This window comes from Trachurus trachurus, assembly GCF_905171665.1.
Source record: "Trachurus trachurus genome assembly, chromosome: 24".
Lineage (NCBI taxonomy): Eukaryota > Metazoa > Chordata > Actinopteri > Carangiformes > Carangidae > Trachurus > Trachurus trachurus.
This window is the reverse complement of record NC_139910.1, coordinates 26,762,809-26,783,665: the sequence shown is the minus strand read 5'-3', so window position 1 is coordinate 26,783,665 and position 20,857 is coordinate 26,762,809. Positions and strand designations below refer to the sequence as shown.

The following is a 20,857-nucleotide window of genomic DNA, read 5'->3' as shown; positions in this document are numbered from 1 at the left end:
CAAATATAATAAACTTAAAACACTGTGTGTGTTTGGTTTTGCGTGTCAGACTCAGGACAACTGGAGAAGCAGCTGGAGGATGTGACTTCTACACGCAGAGACCTGGAGGACTCATCGAAATATATTAAAACTCTGGAGAAACAGATGAAGGCCGTATCACAGGAGAGAGATGATATGCACAAGGTAGAACTAGCATTTAATTTGTCTGTGTGCGGACTGGCGTTTTGTTCACATTAATTTGATACTGTGCCCAGCTGCCAGTGCCATCCTTACAGCAATAATTATCTACAGCAGCTAAATGCAAATTTGGGCTGGAGGAACAACAATGCCAGAAAATGTTCACACATTGATGTTGTAAATAAAGACTGTGCTTGTACGTGACTGTGGGAGTCTTACCTACTCTGTCCCTGTTGTGGTCAGGACCTGGCGGAGGCCAGTGAGAAGATGAAGACTCAGTCGAAAGAGCTGAAGGAAGCTCACAGTCAGAGGAAACTGGCCATGCAGGAATTTTCAGAGCTCAATGAGAGACTCACAGACCTCAGGTAAAAACTTCTGTGTTCACTCACATCCTAGTTTCTTCACAGTCCCAGCTTATTAAGAATTCTAATGTTGTATTCATAGCTGAAAATGTCCACAGTACTTACAGGGTTCCTACGAAAGTATGGAAAAGTATGGAATTTGATTTTATACTTCTTCAGGTCTGGAAAAGTATGGAAAATGAAAACTACTATATGGAAATATATTTATCTTAATACTTATCTGGGTTTGGTCTTATCTGAAGTTATGGGTTCATTATTTTGTATGCACTATTATACCGAGCTACAATCTCCTGGAAATGATTTGGTGACATAATGGCACACAAATTCAGAATAATGAAAACAAAAGATTAATTGCATAATTTATTTACATGATACATGTCCAGTAATTACTCAAATGTCACAAATTATTTGATTTTTTTTACTGAGAAGTCTGGAAATTAGGGTCTGGAAAAAGTATGGAATTTTGAAATGTCAAATGTGTAGGAACCCTGTACTTAGTATATTCCATGTCTAGGAACATGTTTTTTTTTTATAGAAATGCTCTCTTTTTTTCTTTTTTTTTCTTGACATGTAAAATTGACTCTGAACTCTGAAATTGTGTGAACAGGTCGGTGAAGCAGCGTCTGGCTCGCCAGGTGCGGGACAAAGAGGAGGAGATAGAGAGCCAGACTCAGAAGGTAGAGGCTCTCCGGCTTGAGGTGCGAAAGGCCGAGAGGGCCAAGAAAGAGGTAGAGTAGTCTCCCTGTGGTTGATAGCACACCCTCCTTTGTCTCCACTCACTGGTTGGTGCACCGTTCATATTTCTAGTAGTGCCTGTGAATCCTGCCTGTATCACCTCTAGTTGTATAGAGTAGCTTAGAAACAATCTTGTAGCTTTTTTCCAAAGTATGTATAATATTATACTACATATTTGTTGTTGCATGTGGTTTGAATGTTTTGAGGATGTTTCTATAACTTGTTCTTGTCTTGTAAATATAAAAAAGGTGACTATTTCTGCTCTTGGCGGGTTGCTACGGGTACACAAGGACAAATCTGTGTAAAATGAACTTGACTTCATCCAGTCACTTGAGTGTGTGTATGTCCACCCCCAGATGGAGGCGCAGGCCGAGGAGCAGGCAGGAGAGGCTCAGAAAGAGAGGAAGCTGAGAGAGCGTAACGAGCAGTACAGCCGACAGCTGGAGGAGGAGCTGGAAGGGCTTAAGGTAAGTTTACAAACACACACAGCTGAGCATTAACCTGTCCCTGCACAAAGTCTCTGTCCACACCGTCTGGATGCTTCTCATGGATCTAGATCTCTGGGTGTGTTGTGTCACACATATCATTTACATACTTAAAGGAGAATTCCGGTCATTTTTGACCCCTAAATCCTTGTCCTGTTGGTCACCCAGTGTTGGGGGGAGCAAAAAATGCGACTAAAATCAAATATCTATGGTACATGACTGGGATCCTTAGAGATACCACTGAACTCATATAGTGTACAGTATAAACAGTATAAACGTGTTTTTGCATGTAGTCACTCACCTCAGACAGCCGAACTCTGAAACATCCTGGAAAGACATTACTATCCCATCACAGAGCGCCTGCTCTCCCCGCCACAGAAACAAACACTTATTCCTTGTTGTGATGATTTCTTTACAAAAATAAATGGTCGGAGATATTTTGGACATTACCACTGCACTGCTCAACTGTTTATTTTTTGCCTTTTGTTGAGGCATTAATCATAGGAGCATAAGATGCAACCTGTTTGTCTTTTGCTCTAAAACGTCTGAATGGTCAATGAAATACCATCTCTAATAATGAAATCACAAAGATAAATAGTGTAGTTGATAAAAAAGAATGAAAACCCTATAATTGACATTAGTTTTTATGATGTGTTACTGTACTTTACATGACAATTATAGTTTTTCCATGTACATTATAAGCATCAAAATATTGCACGTTTGGGAACAATATAGTCCTGTTGTACACTACAGTGCACGTGTTGTAAAATTAAAATGAAATGAAATGTTCATATTTTTTTCTTTGCAATTTGTTCTTTACCATCCCAACACTTAATTTATGTAAAAAAAAAATCAAAATCAAAAAACTTTTTTTTCCTGGGTCTCAGGAGGTTATACTGTACACTATATGAGTTCAGTGGTGTCTCTAAGGATTCCAGTCATGTACCATAGATATTTGATTGAGTGTTTGTTGTGGTTGAAAGAATTGCCCCCATAGGTTAGCGTTGTGGCTACCCCTAGCGCCGTCTAGCCATGGTGTAACTCTGGTTTGCCTGCATCAATTTTAGTTGTGTTTTTTGCTCCCCTTAACACTGGGTGACCATCAGGACAATGATTTAGGGGTCGAAAATGACCAGAATTCTCCTTTAATGGTTTGACTGAACAGTTGCTTCCTCATGTATCTGCCGCTGTTGAACACACTAACACATTCAACCAACGTGTACCACTCACCAGTCACCACTCAAAACCAAGGTGATGATGACTGTGTCTCACCTGGCCGATGCTCACGCTGCAACAGGAGAAACTCATCCTCATTTTCTTGTACTCATCACCTCTACTTTACCTCCACATCCCAGCTGAAGCAGTCCGGCCCGTCGGCCACCCCGGCCTCAGCCGACCAGACCCAGGAGGTGGGCCGCCTGCGGGGAGACCTGGAGAAGAAGACGGTCCTGTACGAGGAGGAGCTGGCTCGCAGGGAGGCTCAGCACGGCACCGAGCTCAAGGCGCTGCGCAAGGAGCTGAGGGACGCCGAGGGCCAGCAGCTCGCCCTGCAGAAAGAAATCCTCATGCTTAAAGACAAGCTGGACAAGACTCGCCGCGAGAGGTATTTTAACAGCTTTCCTTATTCCACTGACTTTAACTGTCATTTGATGTGATTAGTCTAGTTGCTGATAAGCTTTCTCATAAATCTAAAGTCTGAATCATCATTGTATTATTTTCTTTTTCAGTGATGATTCCATGAGGTAATTATAGTTGCATTGAAAATAGCTTAATCCCATGTTTGGTATAAATGTGTAGTAACTGTGGAGTTTTTGAATAGTTAATTAGCTCTCCCCTACAATTTGAAAGTTCTGTTATTCTTAACCCCACTAGAGTCGACTCCTTATATAGATAACTTGAAGCTCTTTAGCAGGAGATCAAATAGAAAAAGTTAAATCATAAAGATGAAATCTACAATATGTTGTTCATCTTTATGAAGTAGTTGATAGAGGTGATGTTGAAAAAAGACAACAATGGGTGTGTCTGAAATGTCTGTGAATAAATGATCGACAAAATGATGCGAAGCTTGTCAGAATGACAACCTTCTACATTTTGCCCCAAAGCAGACAACAGTGTCCACATCATCTTGATAGACGAGGCCTTTCTCATCCATTACAGCACACAGGACAGTTTTAAGAACTTATGACAGATAAAAAGTTTAAGAAAACAAAAAGGTAATAAGCAGACAGAAGGTAGCGATCCTCTCCTGACCAGTATGATTGAGGATGTAGCTCAGTAACTCACTGTCTCATTCTGTCTCTTGTTTACATCAGTCGTTACATTCCTGAACCATTCAGAGGTTAAAAGCCGAGGAGCGTCTGTCTGGACCAGCGCTCTGCAGATTCTAAACTATTTACAGAGTTATCAGGCTGAGTTGAGGATATATTTCTGAATTGAAACAACATAGTAACTTGTTGAAAGCGAGCCATTGTGCTGTTTCATATGAATGCTTGATGTGAGTTCACTTTATTGAATTACAGAATAGTAAAAATGAGGGCAAAACCGGTCGAATTGGCAAACCGCAAAACATCAAATTGGTCAAAATGTGCCAACTCAGATATTAAAAAGAAAAGAAACAAACTTATTTTCCTGTTGCAGACCCCCTGGTAGGTACTCAGGGCACCTGATCCCGCTCCGAGAACCGCCGGTTTAATCAAATTTTAATAAAATCTTATTTTTGAGCTGAAAGCTTCAGAGCTTTGTTTTCGTAGCCGCTGTCCTAACCTTCCTGTCTGGTGTTACTGACATGTTATTCTCACTACTTTCTAATTCATTTCAAACACGCTGCTGTATCAGATTCTAACTGCATTAATGTGTTTGGGCTGAATCATGTGTACCCGGTCTTAGCACCAAGCCTTTAGATTTAGCTTTTGTAAGAAATGTGTAGACCCCGAAGCCCACACAAGAACAAAGGCAGGAGGATATTTGATTGTATGTTTGTACTTATGTCGTTATAAAACCACTGCACTGAGATTATTTGATGTATTTTAATGTAGCGTGACTGTTCTCAGACCAGCTCTTCAGGAAACTGCTCCACCAAAACCACAATCTTTGAATTAAATGATGTATGAGAAACAGTTAGTCGGGATTCATATCAAACTGAAAAAGTTATGAGTTGGAATAACAGTAAATTAGCAAATTAAGTCAAATTAATGCAAAGTCACAAGTTTAACAATCCATACATGTGTTTCCTTCAGCCAAAGCGAACGGGAGGAGTTTGAGACGGAGAACAAGCAGAAGTACGAGAGGGAAAGAGTCCTGCTCACTGAGGAGAACAAGAAGCTGTCCACTGAACTGGATAAGGTAAAAACATATCTGTTCATATTCACACATCATCCAACAAACAAAACACAAAGTCAGGGTTCTCTTTCTCAGTCTTTGTTGCTCTCTATCTGTGTTTCTCCGTCTTATTTTCTCAGCTTTTGGTTTAATATCCATCCCTCCAACACACACACACACACATACACCAGCAGAAAAACACAATTCCCTAACCCCAGGTAACCCCTCTCGGTCGGCCCAAACTCTTTCATCACATTCCTCCCTCCACCCCCTCCCCTCTCAGCAATGCCAAAGAAATCACTGTTCAATATCCCCATAAAAACACCCTGTAGCCTCCTACACAGTCAGATGGAATGACTCTCTGGATTACGCTCTGTTGACTTTGGAAGTGGCGTTTGGAAGTTCAAAAAGCCTCCCAATTTAAACAATGTCTTAGAAGTGGAAGGCATTTTGACATATGGAATAAAATGTCAGAGTGTTGTTTTTAAAGTCTGCAAGCGATGAAAAAGAAAATGTCTCGGTGAAATGGAGAGAATACGGACACGGGTGCCACGGGAACGACAGAGCGTGTCACAGTGTAGTTATTTATTTTATTGCTCTGTTATTTCACCTCCTGAAAAATTACATCTCAAAAGATGAAGGGCTCAGGATGGATTTGATCTTTCTAGTTCTAGTCGTTCGATACGTTTGGAGTGTCTGAAAATATTATTGTTTGACTAGTCTTATTTTATGAAGGAGGCACTAAATTTCTGCAGTGTTTGCTTAGCAGCTCAATCAAGCGCTCCTTCTTGAGTTATAATGGGGTTTTTCAGTGCAGCAGGGCAGGCAGGCAGATCTCTGAAGCTGAGTTTCCACTGTTGACAGGATCAAATTGGTGATGAATGTGCAGAGAGAATTTAGACAGACAAGCTGAGTGGAGACATGAGGGACTTCTCCCATGGCGACTTAAACTATTTCAACAACCTAACTGCCTATATTCAAATAAGCAGGACCTTCAGGTTTTGTTCCCTTTTTCTTAGGAGCTGCATTCACTTGATTCTCTGTACTATACAAACTTTCCATAAATATTTTTCTCAATTAATCTCATCATCTTTATCTATCTTTTCTCCAGTAGGTGTGTGTGTGTGTGACACACAGTTAAAGTCTCCAAACTGCCAAATAAGGCCACATGTTGAGCTACATTCATATGCATTTTTTGATTCACAAAAATGTCACCCACTAAAAAGGAAGTAGTTGACACAGCAGAGCTTCATGTCATACAGTTAAAAATAAGCATCATTAGTCAGTGCTGGTGTTCTGTCTTCATAAAGCTGTGAAAGACGTTTAGAGGGAATCATTTGACATGAAGCTGGATGTTAAAAACATGTGGGAGGTCATCGAGGGGATGTTAAAATTGAGTTTGTACATCTGGACAGTGAACAGTATGAAGAAAACCCCAGCAGCTGCTGAAGCTAAAACTGAAGAAAAAGTCCTCTTGTTAAAACCGCGGTCACCATGGCGACACAGTGATAGGAACAGTGATTTTACGTTTGATTTGCTTTTAGTTTGGTCCTGAAACTCAAGTGAGAGGTCTGGACCAGTTGTGAGCGCTCACAGCCCCCACCAAGGCGTGGAGCGGTCCTTCTGGGGAGCTAAACTTGTGAAAAATCAATAATTAAGGACAAAGCAATACAAATAAAACACATTTTGAACTTTACCAAAGGCTAAGAAAAAGAAAAATGCTCTAAGAGGAGGTTTAAGGAGGTTTAAGAGTCATAGTGTCTGATTTGAGTTGTATGGCTGTAATAGCGACTGCCTGGCCACCTGAAAGCCTTCATGTAACCCGGGGTGACAGCAGCAGCACAGCGGGCCTCCCTCTGCACACCCATAGGCCATAAAGTAACAGTTGAAAACCTTCCAAAAGCAAGAGGCTGATGGTTTTATTATTTTATTAGATTGTTGATTCAGATCTGAGACCATTTTATGATGTGATGACACCGGTTCAGTTGCAGCAGCCATGAGTAATCAGTCATTACTGCAATATTACACGACTACTTAGCACCCATGAGACGGACCACACCCATCTTTAGACCACACCCTCGTTTTGAACTCAGCTACACACCTGTCATTTCATAACTGTTTTTTTGTGACACTGGTGTTGTGACGATAATCGTCTCATAAGGCGATAACAACACCAGCCTTGTCGTCCAGACCAGCTGCTAATTCAAATCTTATTGAATTATTGTGATATTTTGAACTGCCCTGTGTTTCTGGTGAGGTGCGTGTGGTCTCCTAGGAGACTCTAGACTACTGTTAAACTTAAGATTTTATCACATACAGAGATATTTCTTGTGTCATTTGTTGACATCTTATCCTTAGAGTCAAAGAACCAACTGGAACAGCCAGGCTTTAGTCTGCCCCATGTTTGTGTTTTCATTTCACTGACTTAGAACCTTTAACACAACAATGGCCTTTGTTATGTGACCTTGACTGTCCTCACACATCCAGACACTCCACACACTAGTTGGCAAAGCAGCCTCAGGACTGGAGAGGGATTACAAACCAACGATCAAGCTGCTGTCTTGGCTTGTACATGACGTCACCGTATTGACACTGACAGTTTAAAAACATGAAAATTGTGGTATTCAGGCAAACAATAAGGCATTTTGAGACATGTGATGATGTCACCATGGTTACATCCTCACACACCTCTCGTAGCAAAGAATTCAAGAAAACTTTTGGACATGAATCACCCTCCTCGTGTGTGTGTGTGTGTGTTCTGGTAGTTGAATCATGAGATTCCATTCAACAATGGACTGATTAATTTCACACATGTTTTCACTGAACCAGTCGTCATGTAAGAGGCCGGTCACCTTTACTCGTAGTCACGCTGCACTTTAACAGTGGTACAGTTTTGTAATGTAATGTAACGTGTGTGTTTGTGTTCTTTTTTTTTTGTAATTTATTTTTTATTGACATTCAGAATCAGACATTCACAACCTATACATCATGTTACTTAAATAAAAAATTTAAAAAAAAACCTAAATGCCGAAAGAATATTTAGGTTTATATCCAAGTAATGAAAAGAAAAACAAACAACAACCACAACAACAAGTAAATTTAAACACTATGTACCAGTATGGATGGAGTGATCTTTCTCGTACATCACAGCCACTGGTTTGTAAAAATAAAATCTGGCCTATGGGGCGTGACATATTTGACCCAGTTTTCCCAGTATGAAGTGAATTTCTCCAATTTGTGATGAACAGATGCTGTTGTCTTCTCCATTTTCTAAATGTCCATTGTGATGTCCATCCATATATTTCAGGTTGGGCTCTCCTGTGATAACCATGTTTGTGTTGTGTTCTTATTCCCTCAGCTGACGAGCATGTTTGAGAAGGTGAGCGGCAGCAACAAGCAGCTGGAGGATGAGATGAGGGAGCTGGCTGACAAAAAGGAGAGCGTTGCTCACTGGGAGGCACAGATCACAGAGATCATCCAATGGTGAGATACCAATACACTATATACATATATGTACTAGGGGTGGGAATCTTTTACTATCTCACGATTAGATTAGATTCTGGTTTTTGGGGCTACGATTCAATTCAAAAACGATTTTCGAGTCAAAACGATTTGATTCCTAATGATTTCTGCTTCAGTCTATCGGTGTGCAACGGATCCTCATGATCGACTCCAGTCTACTTGGCAAGACAGAATGACTAAAGTGTCTTTTTCACATTTATTGAGTTTTAAACATTTATCCATGCTTAGATGGAATTGTTGAAACTTTTACATAAAAGCAATATCACATATTGCTTAAGTAACACAATTAAAAGTGCCTCTTTATTAAAAAAATAGTGCAGTTAAACATGCTGCCTTTTAAATTCTAAGGAAATAGAGGCTGACAGCCGGCAGATTTGTTTCATTATTTTATTTTATATCGATTCTGAATCGTATTAAATGAGAATTGCGATTCTTATGTGAATTGATTTTTTGGCACACCTCTAAAATACACACATAAACACTATGTAGCTTCATCAAGTGTTATACGTGCTTGCTGAGGTGTATACTGTTCTTTCTCATTGATGGAATAGTACAGACATAGAGACTCATAAGCTGGCTTGTAAAGTGCACACAGACAGACACACACACACACACGGCATGCTCCTATGTTGTGTAGTAGTGTATCAGGTTCCTCTGCACGGTATAATGGCAGCATTTCTCACATACCTCCAACATCTCAGAGCTTCTTGACCCTTCCTTCCTCTCAGATCACTTCCCATTGCAGCTGACACCTCGCCAGCTGCTAGGCCTCCCTCTGTCGGACAAGCCCACAGTCCTCACATAGCAAACATAGCACACACACACATACACACACACACAGAGTTAACATGTACCTACAAATGTCTGGAATTTACTTTTAAAGAATTCAGTGATCCGTGTTGCCCCCTGGTGGAGAGGCTGCGCTACTACTGTGAATAAACCAGGGAACGTAATAGTGCAGAGGCCTGAATATTGTAAAGTTCTTATCATGAAGTGTATAAAGTGATGTGTGAAATGTGTGTGCAGGTGAAAGTCAAGAGTATTAGATGAGTTTATACTTTTGGCACTGACGGTGTTTATTCAGCTCCAGAGTCGGGGATTAGTGAGCTGCCCAGAGCTACCTGAACACTCAACATGTCTGTCGTGTGTTTGCGTCTGTGTCTGTGTGTGTCTGTGTGTGTGCACGGCTAATGGTGTCATTGGACCAGTGTGTTTTGGGGTCACAACACTCAAAGAGCACACAGCAACGTCAGGTTTTCCGAAAAGGCAGTGTTTACATAATGTGCGTGTTTGTTTTTCCTGTGTCCTCCTACTAAAGGATGTTTGTAGAAAGGCTCTCAAGTTAAAGAAGAAGTCATGGTGTAACTGTTTGTGTGCTGATAAAGTGTCAAAATAGTCATTTAGTTCAGTTTTAAGGCCGTTTGTTTCCAGTCATGGATGAAATTTAGAGTTTTTCGAGTGTCTACGCAGGCAGAGTAACCGTGTGTTTGTGTTTGCTGCAGGGTGAGCGATGAGAAGGATGCTCGAGGCTACCTGCAGGCTCTGGCCACTAAGATGACGGAGGAGCTGGAGGGACTGAGAAGCACCAGTCTGGGAGCCAGAGCCACGGTGAGAGTCAAACTGTGTTTTTATCTGTTGTAGAAGCTGCTGAGTCAAATGAAACACCCTGTTACTGTTGTTGTGCAGGTGTTCTCTGAATCACAACAGGAAAAGTAAGAAAAAAGGAATTTATGAATGGACTTTAACAGGAAAACAGAATCCATGTTTACTAAGATGATCTATTAGTTTTTTGCATTTTGGATTTGTGTAATGCTATCAAAGTGATAGCTCGTTACTCCCAACTCCTTCATCCTTCGGATTCTAACTTTTCTTCCTCTCTGTTTCAGGACATGCCGTGGAAGATGCGGCGTTTTGCCAAGCTGGACATGTCGGCCCGTCTTGAGCTGCAGTCGGCTTTGGATGCTGAGATCAGGGCCAAGCAGAGCATCCAGGATGAGCTGAACAAGGTCAAGGCCAACAACATGTCCACAGAATGGTATGGATACTGTCCTACAGTAGTTAAAGAGCTGTTTTTTTCTAATGTTTTTTATATGTTTATATGTTTTTAGTAATATCACTCAAAAATCTCCTTAAAACTTTGGATGACATTTGATGCTTTATTGTGTCTAATCCAAAAGCAAACTGCAGGAGGTGGAGAGTAAAAACCAGGACCTGCTGGCTGAGATCGACCGGCTGAAGAAGGAGACAGAGGAGCTTCGGCTACGAAGGGGTAAATATTTCAACTTATAGTTCTGTTTCCTTGTCACCGAAATGCACAAAGAGCGACACTTCATCAGGAACACAAGTGTTAACAAATAGCCCATGAAGCACTAATGAGAAATTCATGCATTCAATGACACTTGTTCAGTTGCTGTTCATTTCACTCACACTACATGCGTACACGGTACACAGTTTTTCTGGAACATACGGGATGATGAAGCTGTTATGTTGGTGCTGATGTTTGACTTCACACTGTGAAGATTATGGCTCTAAAGAGGGAAATGTGGCAGTCAGGGACATAAATGAGAAGGTTTTGCATTAGCAGCCATTTGAGGAATAAAAGCGTGAGCTATGTACATGAAAACGTATTGTTACTGCAGTCATATGAAACAACCCCCACGTCTTACAAACAGTCCTGTGACTCATTTTGTTTAAGTCACTCTTTGATGTTTTAATTTCATGTACTTAACTGCGGCCGTGTTACTTGTTCTGTGTCCTTAGGTGTCAAGCACCAGGATTCCCAGAATTCCTTCTTGGCTTTTCTCAACGCCCCCACCTCGGCGCTCGACCAGTTCGATGTAAGTGTTCAAGAAACAAATCCTTGCAGAGGCTGATTGAGTTAAATAACTGATGTGACCATGCGTACACCTGACGGCAGTTAAAGAGTGATCATAACCAGCTTTGAAGTCTTTACTGTCATTAAGCTTCAGTTCTCATGTTGTGTTACCTGTGTTCTCTTCATGCTTTTATCAGTTACGTTCACATGAATTTCCCCAGATCTTTATTTTTGTTGTGTATTCTTGGTTGTTTCCTTGCTTCACTCTCTGCTACATCAGGACTCTTATTCCTCATCCTCATCCTCTTTAATTGAGTTTTGGGAAGACGTAAGTTGGATCTTGGTTAGGTGGAGGTCAATGTGTGTGTATTTACCCGTATCAAGAGCTTCATGCTGTAGAACTGCTGGCATATTGACTAGATGAGAAAGACAGTGTGGATGTGTGTGTGTGTGTGTGCACTTACTGTAGATGTGTGAGTGTGTGCCTGTGCTAAGGAACAGCTGATCCACTGCAACAAATGTCATTTTAACAAGGTCGAAAATCGTATTTATCTTCAAACACAGTGAGAAATCAATTAAACATTTTATTATAGCTTTGTCTTTAAGGAGAGTAAACGTCTTCCACTGAAGATGTTTTAATAATTTGAGACAACATTAGATACAAGTGCTTGTTAAGATTGACATTTTGTGTAGTGTGTTACCCCTGTGTTCAGGTGCTGGTCCTTGTTAGCTTAGATAGATAGATAGATAGATAGCTCTACTTTAGCTTCCTGTGTTAGCCTGGACCCAACAGACCCACAAAGTGCATCTACTGTTTATCGTGTTATGAGCCAGGAAGAAACCTGAGTCGTCACTGTGTTCCATACAGATTTTCCCATACTGCTCCTTCTCCTTCCCATGACTGTTTTTTCCATCAGCACCCCCCCCCCCCCCCCTTCAGCCTCTGTCCTCAATCAAACCCTGGTCCACGTACAGTAGTTTAACGCAGTGATTCCCAACCACCTTAACTGAGTTACAGAAATTGCAATTTAATTAAAGGTGGATATCACATATTTGTGTTAGGGACCAAAATAAACAGCCAAGTAGGACACAGGGCCGAGTGTTGTGACCCGCAGGAAATTTGCCGTAACCAGGAAGCTGGTTGCTGACGTGCAGCACATCAACACCGCATGCAGTAACTTAGACTGTGTGAAAACTAGTTAATGAGAGTAACGGTGATTAATGTCCAATTTTGAGACGTGTTAACAGAACAGTAACAACTTAAAGGGATAGTTCAACATTTTGGAAAATTTGCCTATTGCCATAATCCCAATAGTCACAGCAGTAGGTTCATTACCTTTAATTATCGGTGCCTGTTGTTTTGAGATGCGCGGGGCAGAGACGCTAGCTGCTCAGTGAACACAATGGAGGTGAATGGTACAGGTCCCCAGACAGTGTTATTTTCGAGGCAAACGCGTAGCCGGAACTACATTACAGACACGGCTGCTGGGCGGAGTGATTTCAAAAGCGCAAGTACTTAGGATTATTTGTTTCATGTGTCGTAATGTTACAATTATACATGATAATTTCATATCGTGGTGAATGTGCAGGTCACAACTTGTCCACGAAAGCGTTTCGGAGTTGTTAGATTGTGATTTTTGATGAGTTTGATGAGGGACAAATACTGTTTACCTCCATTGTGTTCGCTGAGCAGCTTGTGTCTCTGCCCCGCTGATCTCAAAACAACATGCACCGATAATTAAAGGTAATGAACCTTCTCCTATGACTATAAAATGCCAAAATGTTGAACTAGCCCCTTTACTGTTGACGTAATTAGCTAAAAGTAAAGGCTAAACACTTGAAGTGGTTGGCTGTATAGGATTTCATTCAGATCGGAATCTATTTCTAAGAATAGATTTGATTGGGTGCTGATGCAGCGAGACCTGAGCTGTCGGCCTGGTGAGGCTCCATCAGAGTGAAAAGGTTGGGAACCACTGGAGTCTGGCCTGTATGACAGTGTTTCATGTCTCTCTCTCAGTCTGTTGAAGTGTCTCCAGCTCTGTTAGACAGCCTTCCTGACATTCACTCATCTTCTCTGTGTCTCTGCCACTCTCTGCCTCTCCTCCTGCCACTGAAGCGCTCGCCATCCGTTGGCCCGACTAGCAAAGGCAGACGTGTAAGCACCACCACTGTGCTCTGTGATTGCTGTCATTGAGCCCTTTCTAAATGTGCTGTCTCGTCCTTTTTTCAGTGTTCAGTTTGTGTGTGCGTTTCCTGTGTGTGTTGCATGGCAGGGGTTATGAAAACAGCTTTTTTTTTCTTCTTCTTTTTAAAAAAAATATATATTTGTGTTATTAAAGATGTTAATGTGTTGGATTTGTCACATTTTAAATACATGTGGTGTTGCTCGGTGCTTGTGTTTATTTTCTTGTTATTCTTCAGTGTATCTTTGTGAATGGCCATGCATGGTGTAAGGTGTCTGGCGGTGTCTTGGATTAGCATGGTCAATGGGCTGTGATGTGTGGTGATGTGTTATTATACATGAGGTGCAGTAGAGTTGTGGTCAGTCTGTAGCTTTGACCACAATATTTCTCTGCTATGTTTTTATTCTGGAGAAGCTGCATATTGTTTTTGTGGTTTGTCGTGTCTGTGTAAAACGTTTCTTCTCTTCTCTCTGTCCACTTTCTTCATCACCACCATTTTCCTTTCTATTTCCCATCCACCTCTCTTCCTCCCATCTTCACCCTCTTCTTCAATCTCCCTCTTTCTATCCTTCTTTTCTCACTCATCCCTCCGTCCTCTAATTGGTCACCCTGCCTCTCCATCCTCAGGTGGACTCTATAGATAACTTCACCCCCTCCAACACTCCATCACGGGAAGATGACCCTAAGGCCCACCTCAAGTCCCGCTCACGTTCACCCTCCATGGCCAGTGATATGGAGCCTATAGAGGTCAGAATACCACCAGTCTGTTGTTTTTGTAAAGAGGCTTCCACTCTGATAAATTGTGCAGATTTATTTCAAAAGATCAGAGCAGCAGACTGCAACTTTTTGGATAATGTTAAAACATGTCACAACATTGCAATGGAAGCATTTGAGCGCCTCCGAGACGCCAGGGAAGAATGTTAGTTTGGTACAAGACCCAACGGATTCAAACAAAGATGATTTTCAGTGAAGGGAAAATGCAAAAACATTTCATCATTTCAGCTGAAATTGTGACATAACCTAACGTTCAAACTTTAACCCAAACTTTCAAAAACTCAAGTTACAAAGTGCTTTAGAATAAAGATCGAAATTCAAAGGGACACAATAAACGTGAACCTATGAGAAACTGCAAATATTTCCAACTTGGCTTCAGCACCTCTGTCTTAACATGGCATCTGGCTCATGTCTGGCATGTTGAGGAGCCAAACAAAAGGGTCTAAATATTCCACATAGCAATTGAATTGAGGATATATCCAGTGAGGGGTCAGCTGAAACTGTTGCTCAGAGCAGCTCACAATACTGAGACTGTTGAATAGGTCAGCCCTGGTGAATTGCACCTAACTCAGTTAAGGAGAAATGCAAGGAGCAGCAGTACGAGGAGCAGAAGGAGAACACAGTGAACTCCAGTCTAATCTGAACTTGGCCTGTTATCAGACTGTTGTACATTATGCTGCTCTAAGTAAATAACCTGTGTAATGTTTACGACCTTATATGAAGTGGATACGATACACAAGTTTCTCATATAAAAGAGGAATAATGGTGTCATTCTGACACAGGTCACATGTCTGTGGTATTTAATCTCATTCTGAGCCGTTGCCGGTGTGTGCTCACGTCACGTTACCTTCCCAAGATTTATTTGTAGTTGTAAATGAACCCTCCTAAAGCAGTAAAACAAATCTACAGGGGAAAATCAAGTTTGTCCATGAATAGAGAAGATTTGTATTTGTAAATAAAAAAGGAGAGGCTGTGAGTAAAATCTGTGAGGTTACACTCCGATACTGAGAGACCAGTGTCTCTGTGAACATGTATTTACAGATACAGAGCACTCAGAGTTCCTACACTGTGAACGACACTGAAGTTCTGAGCCTGTCTTTACACCTGGATCTGATTGAGCAGTGACGCTCCACACAGATTCCAGACACATTCGCAAACACAAGTGTAAATCTTTTCTACACATGCAGAGACATGAATTTAATTTAACTGCTTTTATCCTGCAGCTTTATTTTCCAGATTTACAGAGATGGATTTACAACTATAAACCTTTGGAATTCTTTGTGATTATCACTTCACAACTCCAAATCTTGACCCTGATTTGACCACATTATTGTTGTTTTGGTGAATGAATCTGTGGGAAAATGTGCAGCGCCTTAATCAGCCAGCCTCTGTTGACTGGAAATCAAACAAAACGACTGCACTCATCAAGTCTTTCGCTCTTTATCCGACGGGATTTCTTGTCTCAGCCTGTTTTTCTTGGGAAGTGTTGGCCTTGTGGCTGTTAACCAACTCGTCTGTGTCTGATTTATTTGTGAGAAAAAGGAGCCAAACAACAGCGATAATCATCAGTGCTACATGTTTCTGTCTGCTCTGCCCTGCAGCTCATAGACCATCCTCCTCGCACAGTCCAGACCCCCACCATGCGGTCAGGAGGCTACGGCAGCATCGGACGCTCCTCGCCGAAGGTTGGCCATATTTCTGTTGGGCGCACACATACACTTCGCTGTTGCTTCACCTTTATCACAGTTGGACCTTGTGTTATGTCGGAAGCATTGATCATGTCTCTCTTGTCAATTTGTGCGCTCCACAGCCTAAAGCACATCAGTTTGTGGTGAAGACATTCAACACACCCACTAAGTGTAACCAGTGCACTTCACTCATGGTCGGGCTCATACGTCAAGGTTGTACCTGTGAAGGTGAGAATGAAGACAAAGGGCAAACGAGGACAGAGAGATCTAAACTTGTGATTTCATTATTCTAGTTCACACATTCTGATTTCAACAAGGATCTATGAAATGAAGAAACCACAAAATTCACTTTGTCTTTTCATTAACCTTCCTGTTTTCAGGTTTTAAATGCATAAAAGTACCACATAAATTTGTTTAGAGCATCAAGGCTTTTTGACTTTTGTCAGGAACCTCAATTTAAACAAAATAAAACTTTCTTTTTTTCAAAAAATTCTAAAACGCTCTGGTTAAAATTATGACATTTATGGTGTTAGGGTCAATTTTGACCTGGTTATAACGATAAGAACAATAATGAGAGTTAAAACTGAAATCATAAGTGCAAAACCAACCTTTTCATGGATAAAGAAGCCTAACAATGTAACCCAGAGATGAGAAACAAATGGGATGATAAAAAATGTTTTAGTGTGTTTTACAGCTGATTTAAGACTTGGGTCAAAACTGACCCAGAGACCCACACCAAAAAATATTAAAACCAATATTTTCATGGATAAGGAAGTCTAACAATGTAACCAAGATAAGAAAATCAAATTGGATTAAAAATAAAATGTTTTTAGTGTGTTTTACAGCTGATTTAAAACACCATAGATGGTAGCAGAAGGTTAACTAGCTCTTATCCTCCCTATGCCTCTTCCTCCAGTGTGTAACTTCTCCTGCCATGTAACATGTGCGGACAAGGCTCCAGCTGTGTGTCCCGTGCCCCAGGACCAGACCAAGGGCCCTCTGGGTATCGACCCTCAGAGGGGCATCGGTACAGCGTATGAAGGGCACGTCAGGGTGAGTGAGACTCAAGAGGCCGTGGTTGTCTTTAACCTCATCACAATCAACACCAGAACATTTATTGGTCACTTGTAGAATGCAGATGTTTAGAAAACCTTTACACTTGATCTGTAACCAAATCAAACTTCCGCTCACACGCAGGTAAACATCACATAGTTGAGGGTTCTTACAGCACTACAGCTTCTTACTCTGTCTCAAATGGAAGTTAAACAACTTTTTAAATCACCTTTACTTGTAGAACTGTGTTTTGTTGAAGGTGTCGATGTAACACTGAACTCTGTGTGTGTGTGTGTGTGTGTGTGTTGAAGGTGCCCAAGCCGACAGGAGTGAAGAAGGGCTGGCAGAGGGCCATGGCTGTGGTGTGTGACTTCAAACTGTTCCTCTATGAACTGGGAGAAGGAAAAGCAACACAGCCGAGTGTCGTCGTCAGCCAAGTCATAGATATGAGGTAAAAGAAACACGAGCAGCTCCTCGTGGCTCCTGTAAATAATAAAGCTAATATCTCTCAGTCAACTTACAGAAGGTTAACAAATCAGTTACATTTTCATCTTTTCACATTGGAAAATGTGTTTTCTTTGATTGACTAGACTGAAAATATTTTAGTTTTGAAATGTTAATTGAACAAAACAAACTTTCATTCAAGACGTCCTCATAATCAAGATAGACTACTGTGTGCCATTCAAACACCAAAGGATTCATCAAGTCATATAGCAGTCTGCTAATGAATCAATATAAGTTAATACTGTCAACTTAATAAATAGGTAAGGTGTAACCTGAACATGCTCTTCTGTATCTGTTATGTTCTGAATGTGTGAGTGAATAAAAAGAGTTAAAGTAGTTGAGGACACTGACCTACTATAAATAACAACTGACCTTCCATCTCACACTGTGATGCAGGGATGAGGAGTTTTCAGTCAGTTCTGTCCTGGCCTCTGATGTCATCCACGCCAGCCGCAAGGACATCCCTTGTATATTCAGAGTAAGTTGGAGTTCCTGTGAATGGAATCAGCTGCCGCACTATCTGAAAATGTTTCTATTTAACATCATTTAAAAAGGCTCTCAACAGGTACCAAATTATGTACCATCAAACATAATGATAAGTCATCTATTGTTATGTTGTTTATTTATTGTATTAGCCTACTACTCTGTTCTTTCATTTATGCATTTATCTTTATTGTTTTATTCATTCATGTTTGTATTCTTGTTATCATTTAATTGTTTCTTATTTTTTGCCTTTGTTTGTAACTAATGTGGTCTTAGGTTCTCTTTCATAATATTTCGTTCGATGTCTCACTATGGGATGCACGCCTCGCTGCAGCCCTCAGAAGCATTTATCTCATTACGCCAATCCTGATTGGCTGGTGAACGTGTCCGTCCGCCACAGGTAGTCCCACCTACCTTAAATAGCTCATGCGGACGGCACCACCCTCATTCAAACACCTCTTCTCACTCGGAGCATATCTCGCGTCCAGGGCTAGCTAGCTTAACTGTCCATAGACGGATCTTATTTAGCTTCTGTCGCTGGGCGCTACTAGCTTAGGACATTTTTCTGCTTCGTCGGTCACACCAGATCGAACCCAGTGCTTTCCTGCCCTCCACGGCTTGGTCAGCACTGCTCTCGACGCCCCACCACGGCTACTCGAGCACCGGGCATTAGCACACCAGCTAATTCTCGGCTTCTTCACGGTTAGCACACCAGCTAACTGCCTCGGCTCCCTGCCTGCACACCAGCTCGCACGGAATGGAGGATAAAACCCCTCACACCAGAGGGCACGGAGACTCCGGAGCCAGACTCTGTCGCTGCGGGAACAAGATTTCGAGCATGGATCCACACCAGGTCTGCTCGTGCTGTCTTGGGCTGGAACACGCCCGGGCGGCTATCGAGGTCCCCGGCTCGTGTCAACACTGTGCGGTGTTCACCATCAAGAGTCTCCGCAGACGACTAGCCCGCCAGGCTAGCCTGTCTGGACATGACCCCTATCTCTCTTCCGACGGCGCCGCCGTCGAGGGCGGAGAGGAGGTGGGGGTCGCTGCGGTGGCGACACCGGAGGCTAGCGCCAGCTGGGGCTCCCAGCTCGAGCTAGCCGCGGTTCCCCCGCTGGAGGAAGACGTCCTGGATTTGGACTATGGGGAAGATGATGATGGCGCCTTGGATCTCCTCATATCAGAGGATGAAGAAGAGGATGACATCTTCATCACGCCGGCTCGGGCTGCAAAGCCCGCGGCTTCCGTCGACTCTCGGGATGGAGACGAGAGTAGCACACCAGCTTCTCCCTCCCCCAGCTCGGACATGCTCGACGTGTGCAAACGCGCTGCTGCCCGGCTGGGCATCCCCTGGCCCGCTGTCGTAGCTGAGACCACCAGATCACGCTACGAGGGGAAGAAATTGCCCTTGGCCAAGAGCGCGACGAAGCAACTTCTCCCCGTCTTCCCGGAGCTGCTGGAGGAGGTGGCGCGCTCATGGAGAGACCGCCCCTACAGCAGCCGGAGCCCGGTTCCCGGGGCCTCGTCCCTCGACTGTGAGGCGATGGAGAGCCTGGGTCTGCTCCGCATGCCTCCGATGGAGCCACTTGTTGCAGCTCACCTTCACCCCCAGCTGTCAGCGGTGTCCTCCCGGAGCCCCAGCCTGCCGTCCAAGTCCGACCGTTTTCAGTCAGCCCTGACTGAGAAAGCGTACAAGGCGGCGGCGCTCTCGGCCAGAGCGCTCAATGTCCTCTCGCTGCTCACGGCTTACCAGGCTGAGTTGTGCGAGGATGTTGTGCAAACTCAGGACCCAGCTGCGTGGGAGGAGATACCGGTCATCACCGACCTGTGTCTCCGTGTCCAACGCTGCGCGGTCCAGGCCACGGGAAGAGCGATGGGGACCATGGTTCTGCAGGAGCGAGCGCGGTGGCTCAACCTCGCCAGCCTGTCAGACAGAGAGAAGGACGACGTCCTGGACATGCCCATTGTCCCGGAGGGGATTTTTGGTTCCGCCCTAGCATCGATGCAACAACGGTGTGAAGCCAAAAAGAAGGAAGACGAAGCTCTCAAGCTCTGCCTCCCTCGCAAGCCCCCAGCTCCCTCTCCACCTGCGCAGCGTAAATCCTTCGCGCAGGCTGCTTCCCAGGTTTCGCAGTTCAAAATACCGAAACATCCGAAGCCTCAGCCCGCCCCGCCGCCCGTGCCCGGTCGGCCCGGCTGGTTCAAGAAGCCCTCGGCCCCAGCTACAGCTCCGCCGGCACAGCCCGCGCAAGCTACCAGCCACCAGGCCAGGAAGAAGAAGAGAGCGGCCTGACCGCCCCTCTCGTCACCGGTGATGCAGCTGGAAGTTCCCCGTTCTCCAGCTCCACCTGTTTGGCTTCCGAGCGTGCACTCCGGGGCCCCCCACGCCCCCATCTCCCAGCTGCCACGGACCGTGCCAGAGCAGACCGGGAGAGACGGACATCTGACGGCAGAGGGTTCAGCGGTTGCCCCTCTCCCATGTCCACAAGCACGCACACACACACAAGTTTTCATAAAGAAAATAAAATGTGTCCCGCTGTCGCATCCAGGCCGAGTGCCGAGGGCGCAGCTAATAAAAGCCAAAACTATAAAAATAAACAGCGCGGTGGCGGCACCTGCTGTCCCACCCCCGGGGAAAGCCGCGGCTTTTCCCGGGGTGAGGGCAGTGAGGTCCCCGTCACTGCGTTGTCCTCCCGGGCCAAAGTGCACAGCACCGCCCAGAGGCCATGTCAGTTTTCCACCACGAGAGGGCGCCACC

The 20,857-nt window shown here is 43.4% G+C and overlaps 1 protein-coding gene across 3 annotated transcripts in view; it reads left to right on the top strand.

Annotated features, from left to right (window-relative positions):
* The window catches only part of cdc42bpab (CDC42 binding protein kinase alpha (DMPK-like) b), a 103,384-nt gene that overhangs the window by 66,480 nt on the left and 16,047 nt on the right, over positions 1 to 20,857 (top strand). For 2 of the 3 annotated variants that reach the window (XM_084001148.1, XM_084001147.1), the window contains exons 13-30: positions 50 to 183; positions 421 to 542; positions 1,147 to 1,267; positions 1,631 to 1,741; positions 3,115 to 3,362; positions 4,996 to 5,101; positions 8,436 to 8,560; positions 10,102 to 10,207; positions 10,486 to 10,634; positions 10,777 to 10,868; positions 11,360 to 11,436; positions 13,531 to 13,569; positions 14,225 to 14,344; positions 15,973 to 16,056; positions 16,182 to 16,287; positions 16,976 to 17,112; positions 17,424 to 17,563; positions 18,013 to 18,094. In XM_084001148.1, coding sequence (XP_083857274.1) covers positions 50 to 183; positions 421 to 542; positions 1,147 to 1,267; positions 1,631 to 1,741; positions 3,115 to 3,362; positions 4,996 to 5,101; positions 8,436 to 8,560; positions 10,102 to 10,207; positions 10,486 to 10,634; positions 10,777 to 10,868; positions 11,360 to 11,436; positions 13,531 to 13,569; positions 14,225 to 14,344; positions 15,973 to 16,056; positions 16,182 to 16,287; positions 16,976 to 17,112; positions 17,424 to 17,563; positions 18,013 to 18,094 — 2,099 coding nt within the window. The remainder of the gene's footprint in view (positions 1 to 49; positions 184 to 420; positions 543 to 1,146; positions 1,268 to 1,630; positions 1,742 to 3,114; positions 3,363 to 4,995; positions 5,102 to 8,435; positions 8,561 to 10,101; positions 10,208 to 10,485; positions 10,635 to 10,776; positions 10,869 to 11,359; positions 11,437 to 13,530; positions 13,570 to 14,224; positions 14,345 to 15,972; positions 16,057 to 16,181; positions 16,288 to 16,975; positions 17,113 to 17,423; positions 17,564 to 18,012; positions 18,095 to 20,857) is intronic. The other variant, XM_084001149.1, reaches the window with a different exon arrangement.